The following is a 6,267-nucleotide window of genomic DNA, read 5'->3' as shown; positions in this document are numbered from 1 at the left end:
CACTATCACAAACATGCAGTTTTTGGAACAACAACATGACACAGATTTGCCATTGTCTTTTTCTATGATATCTTTTCATTGTTCAATCCAGTCTGGAAAACTGCTGTTTACCCATTGTTTCTTTACCAAGCTGGTCCCACTTAGCCTCCATGGCCAAAAGCTCCAACATGGTAACACTTGTTGAGACAAAAACTTGTGTAGTTCTATTCAAGGTAAGAGCCTGGTGGAATGGTAATTTTAAGATTAATTTGAAGAAGGCATCAGAAATGTATGGATCTAGAATGGACTTTCCCTAGTTGCTGAGATCAAAGCAGATAGGGAACACAGCAGATACCGGTAATTAAATTAGAGACTTTGCTACCCAAATTCCTTTCCCCTAAAAACTGTGCCTTATCAATGAAAGTTAGAGAAACTGGAATTATCTTTTCCTAGCAATCACAATGCCCATCTTGTATGTTTACCTTTCAGTTTATATGGTGGTATCCACATTTTGGATGTGTTTTTAACTGTTTACCAATGAAATTATACAGTACTTGTTAATGTCACAATTTTCCCATTGCAATGCTTTAAAACTCACTCTTTAAAACAAATCCATGCACGTGTCCCTCAATCCAAATGCTCTCTATTTTGCAAATTAAAGATTTTAAAGAGATCTACATTTTTCATGTTAATTGAGATAATAATCCAAGTAAGAGTATGGTGCTAATTTTTATTTGAAAATATTCAGGATTCCAAATACAGCATTATCAATTTGGACTTTCCTTCCTCCAAAGACAAAACTCTCTACATGCAATTGTTACCCATAAAACTCAGGCATCCAAGTTCATGTGGAGTTAAAAAGTACCTAGTCTCAGAATTAGAAATACACCCAGTATCTTTGTAAAGTAGCTTTTCCATCACCAGCACCTACCATACAAACCACAAGTGCTTGAGGCAAAGCAAAAGGCATTAAGGAAGTGAAGTCTTTGTATATGGTATAGAAACAAATGAAACACATTAGATTTAGAATAGAATAGAGCTGGAAGGTACTTTGGAGATCTTCTAGTCCAAGCCCCTTGTTCAAGCAGGAGAAATGTAGGTAATGTGTCAAAGAAACAAATCAAGCTATAAAAGACATTGATGTACAATAAAGACCTTCCTTTGTAAGACTTGAGAAAAGACAGCCACACTTAAAATGTTTCATCTCCTTTCCCATCTATTTCTTTAAGCTTGCAATTGTAATGAAGGACTTCAGAATACAGTACGGCCCTATTGCTTAACAGTTCCTGAAAGGGCTAGTTTTTGTACATTAAAGGACATTGCTTTGCACAAAGGAAAAGCATGGTTTCCTAAAGTTGAAAAGGACGCAAAGATGCTATGCTAAAATGCTAATGAAGCCTAAAATTTTATGCAGCAGTTCTCTACAGCCAAACTGACATCCTCCGATTATTCATTCTTCTTAATGTCCATTCTTAAAGTTGCCAAGGTTGAGAAACACTGCTTTACCCTTTGCACTGCGAACCAGGATAAAGCTCCCGCCTCGCATAAACCTATGAAAACTCGCTATTTTTATGAAGCGCGGCAGTCTCGCCATTGTTGCGCGCGCATCCTCAATGTAAGCCAGAAAGCCGCGAGGGTTTTCGGACGGGAAGGGGCGAGTTGTCTGCTCTCGCGAGAGTCGCCGACCCGCGTGGGTCCTCCGCGTTGCCGCGAGAGACTTCCTTCCTTTCCTCGTTGCCCGGCCATCTTGGAGGGGCTCCTCTGGTGAGCGGGATTTGGGCCTTTGGAGGAGGGGGCCGCCTTGAAGATGGGGTGCGTTTGGCGGGTGGGAAACGGCTGTGCTCGGCCGCAATATTGACTGTTTTCCTTTTACGCAGGCAACGGCAGGGCCGACGTGAGCCGGCAAGATGGTGGCCGCCAAGAAGACGGTGAGTGAGCGTGCCAGCCAGCCGGCTGACCTGGCGATAAAAGGGGATCCCGAGGCCAGAGACAAGCGCTTGTGGAGGGGGATAGCAGCGCTCCAACGATTGGAGAGGCCTCTGACCCGAGACGGCAAATTTCTGATCAAACGGGGTGGAGGGGTGCTCATCGGATGAGGCACGGATAACACCTAGGCAATAGCGATTGGGCCTTCTTCAGCCTCCTAGAAGGCACGGTCCATTCCGGAGCTTTCTGCCCTAGTTATTGCTCCCATGCCGGGTGTCTTATGGAGTGGCAAAGACAGATGCTATGAGATGTAGAATCATGTAAGAGTCACTTTGTAGATCTTTGGGTGATGGCCGTAGGTTTTGCTGCGTGCTGGTACCGTCTGTGCTGAGTATGCGCACATACTGACAGGATTTATATGGAAGATCGCAGCTTTGTGGCAGTTGTAAGAAATGTTTGTTGCCGGGTTTTTTGCCACAGCTGTTTAAATAAATTTGGATTGCTTAAGTCTTTGCATAATGTAAAGATAAAATATACATTAAAATGTCCTAAAATATGTATAATCAATAGTCAACTAAAATAAGGGTGTAGTAGCAAATAGAATTATACACATAATTAGCTTTTGCTCCCAAACCACTTAGTTTTTAAGGCTGGAAGATACAATTGTATTCTAATAACTTTTGACTGAGCTTTTGAGAAAGAAAATTCAACAAATATTAGTTGTGTTTTAAATGGGGTTCTTTTTAGATATTTTGGTTGCATTCTAGTTCTATTAACTATTAATATTGAATAAAATGTTACATTTTGTGGTGATGTCAACATACAGAGCCAGGATCTAGGAGAAAGTAGACAAGGTATTTTGATACATTATGTATAATAGAAGAGCTAAGAGAGTCTTTGCACAATTTGGTGTTGTGTGCCAGTTGCATCCTTTTCAGGAATATGAGCCCTGTGGCCTGTCACTCATGTTCTGATCCTCTCTAGGTTGAATTATTGCAACATGCTCTTCGTGGGGATACTCTTGAAGAGTGTTCAGATGCTACAACTGGTACAGAATGCGGCACTGGACACTTCTGGAGGCCTCTTTAATAGCACTTGGGATACTGCTGTTTCATATATTACACTGGTTGTCAGTTGCATATAGTACAGTGGTCTAATTCAGGATGTTGATCATTATACTTAAAGCCCTTTATGAGCATGGCTCCAGGGTCTCTGAAGAGCCATGTCATCCCGATGGGAATAGCCCACCCTGCTTGGTTCAGTAGAAGGAGCCCACTTTTGATGTCCTCTGCCTAAGAATTTCAATTGGCAGGGTCCAGGAGAAGCGCCTTTTCTGCTATGACTCCTGGCTTCTGGAATGTTCTGCTGGAGATGAAGCCTAGGTCAGACAGCAGAGCCCAGGTTTTCAGGCTCTTCCCAGAGCCTGAAAACTTGGGCTCTGCTGTCTGACCTAGGGCCCCAATGGAGCGTGCTATGTTGAGGGTGGCTGATGGCATAGAGAAGATCCCAAACTGCAGGTTGCCCATCATCTTGGGTTTTAGCTTTCCCATTTAACTATCCTAATTTTAATTGCCTTTTGTAATCTTTTTTACTTTTTATTATATTGTAAGCTGCTCAATGTTGCAGTGAGATGGGCAGCATAAAAATTTAAGGAATGCAGAAAAAACTCTCTACATTCACTCTTTTTTTTAAAACAGAAAAAGTCTTTAGAGTCCATAAACTCTAGACTTCAGCTGGTTATGAAAAGTGGTAAATATGTACTTGGATATAAACAAACTCTGAAAATGATTCGACAGGGCAAAGCCAAGTTGGTTATCCTAGCCAATAACTGTCCTGCTTTGAGGTAAGTGTGCATTTTTTGATTAGTAGTTTTATTAAAGGATCACATAAAAGAGTTGTTTTCTTATAGTATTAATGAAAATGTTTTACCATCAAATGCAAAAAATCTAATCTACTTACAGATATTTTTTACTTTTTTATATAGGTTTTCAAATATATTAATCAACTAGATACTGGATATCAATTTTTTGCTGAAATTAGATTTCAACAATGAAGGGAGGTTAGATGAGACATTCCAACACTAGTTTTGTGATCTTGTATGTTATTAATTTGATTTTTTTTTAAAAGCAGGAAGACTACTATATGTGATAGGGTAATGTGAAGATAAAAGTTCTGAATATATATAATGGAAGAAAACTATGATCCCTTTGTAGGTTGATATGCTCCTGGGAAATGTATTATACTTGTGTATTAGAATTTATAAAGTATGTTCTGCTTGCATATAGCAATTATGGATATATAATGTAGAAGCATTTATGAGGTTCTGTTTTGCAAAAATATTACAAATATTGCCAGCACCAGTGGTCTCTGGTTAATAACTGGGAGAAACTCAGTTTACTCCTCAAATCTAAGTTTCTACCTGTATTGCATGTTAAAATAGAATCTAGTCTTCATAATGCATTAGTCCCATAAAAATTAATGCAGTGTAAATTGAGATTGAATTAAGTAGTTGTATTGCGTGTTTATTTTTTTCACTGTACAGATTTCCTTTTGATAAACTGGTGGCTGTATGTTTTAATAAATAAATGAAATGAATAAAAATTAATTGTTAATATCCTAACAGGAGATTCCATAGAAGTAAAATGTGACTTAATGTGGAACAAAGCCAAATAAGTACACTATGTTTATTTCTGTACCTTTAGAAAATCAGAAATTGAGTACTATGCTATGTTGGCCAAAACTGGTGTGCATCACTACAGTGGCAACAATATTGAACTGGGAACAGCTTGTGGGAAGTACTACAGAGTATGTACACTTGCTATTATTGACCCAGGTATGTATGTAGTATTTAATATCTCAGTGTCTGGATGAAACTGTTAAAATTGGATTTGCCTTTATCTTTGTCTATTTACTAGGATTCTCTTATCAATTTTATTGAATTGAAAACTCTGCACTAATACAAAATCAGTAGTGTTTGTAAAGCAAAAATCGTATAATCTTATTTCATATGTGGTTTAAGAACTATAAAATAAGATGTTGTGATAGTGGGTTATTTTGTAAAATGTCAGTACACCTGTCAGGTAAATGACAGTTGGTTGAATCAGTAAATACAGGTAGTGTTCAACTTCATTTAGTGACCATTCAAAGTTACCGCCACACTGAAAAAAGTGACTTATACCACTTTTCACATTTAAAATCATTGCAATATCCCCATGGTCATGTGATCAAAATTCAGATGCTAGGCAATTGACTCATATTTATGTCAGTTACTAGATTCACTTTACAACCATGTTGTTAACAGCAGTAGTCATTAATTTAACTGTGGCAAGAAAGAGTAAAGTGGGGCAAAACTCACTTAACTATCTTGCTTAGCAACAAATTTTGGGCTCAATTATGGGCATATGTGGAGGGCTGCCTATACAAAACCTTAATAGGCAATCTTAAAGATAATATGGCCTCAGAGTAGTAGTTATACCTGGCATCTCTTCAATTGTTTTCTAAAAAATGAGAACTGGAGAAAGTCAAACTACACTAGAGAGAAAGGTCCATAACTAAGGCATTTTCATTGGGAAAGGTCACCTTCTGGCTGTTGCCCCTTGAACACTTGCTATAATTGCAATGCCATTAGATTCTTCCCTGTTAATCTTAACTCGTGACTTTGATGAGAACATGATAGTTTGTAACCTAAACTTTAATAAACTAATAACATCTTAAAATGTAATAAACATAAAAAAAATATTCTCACTAGAATAAACTTTCTCCTGATCAGAAGAAAATATGTTTGTCAGGAGGACATTGAAATTGATACCTGACCTGTATGTAGGTCTAGTGGTGCAAATAATTTTAGAATTAAGCATCTGGTAACTAATACAATTCATTCTTTGCTGTGTGGGTTCTTAAAGTGCATTAGAAAGTAATTTATCAGAGGCTAAGGATTGAAACTATATGTATAGGATTTGAGAAGTCAATTTATCTTGATGCAAAATTAAATGCGAATATTCTCGCTGTTCTGGTTTGTACAATAATCAGGGCAGGCTAGACATTCGCTATATTACTACTTTGCACTGTGTCCTCAGGACTAGTTGGTCTTCCTAGTTCTGATTTTTACCTGCAAGTTACATTAACTGATTGAACTTTGTAATATGATCTATCATTGGGAATATATTCAGATAAGGTTATCAAGAATTTTTTTGTAATACAGTATACTGTACATGACAATGGTGTTTATGAAATTTTGATACTGAAGTATGTTTTCCCCAACAGGTGACTCTGACATCATTAGAAGCATGCCAGAACAAACCAGTGAGAAGTAAAATTAATAAACTTTACATTTTGTGTAATAAAACTGGCTTTACATCTGTT

General features: G+C 37.7%; 1 protein-coding gene and 1 non-coding gene across 2 annotated transcripts; both read left to right on the top strand.

Moving 5' to 3' along the window:
- Positions 1-1,627: 1,627 nt before the first annotated feature.
- Positions 1,628-6,266, top strand: RPL30 (ribosomal protein L30). Its single transcript, XM_032222892.1, has 5 exons — positions 1,628-1,743; positions 1,857-1,907; positions 3,603-3,748; positions 4,608-4,738; positions 6,169-6,266. Exons 2-5 carry the CDS (start codon positions 1,887-1,889, stop codon positions 6,216-6,218), a joined length of 348 nt encoding a protein of 115 aa, XP_032078783.1. The 5' UTR covers positions 1,628-1,743; positions 1,857-1,886; the 3' UTR covers positions 6,219-6,266.
- On the top strand, positions 5,895-6,028 carry LOC116512836. Its single transcript, XR_004255939.1, has one exon. It is a non-coding gene; the product is annotated as a small nucleolar RNA SNORA72 (small nucleolar RNA).
- Position 6,267: the final 1 nt, after the last annotated feature.

This window comes from Thamnophis elegans, chromosome 8 (assembly GCF_009769535.1).
Source record: "Thamnophis elegans isolate rThaEle1 chromosome 8, rThaEle1.pri, whole genome shotgun sequence".
Lineage (NCBI taxonomy): Eukaryota > Metazoa > Chordata > Lepidosauria > Squamata > Colubridae > Thamnophis > Thamnophis elegans.
This window is presented reverse-complemented; position numbering and strand designations above follow the sequence as displayed.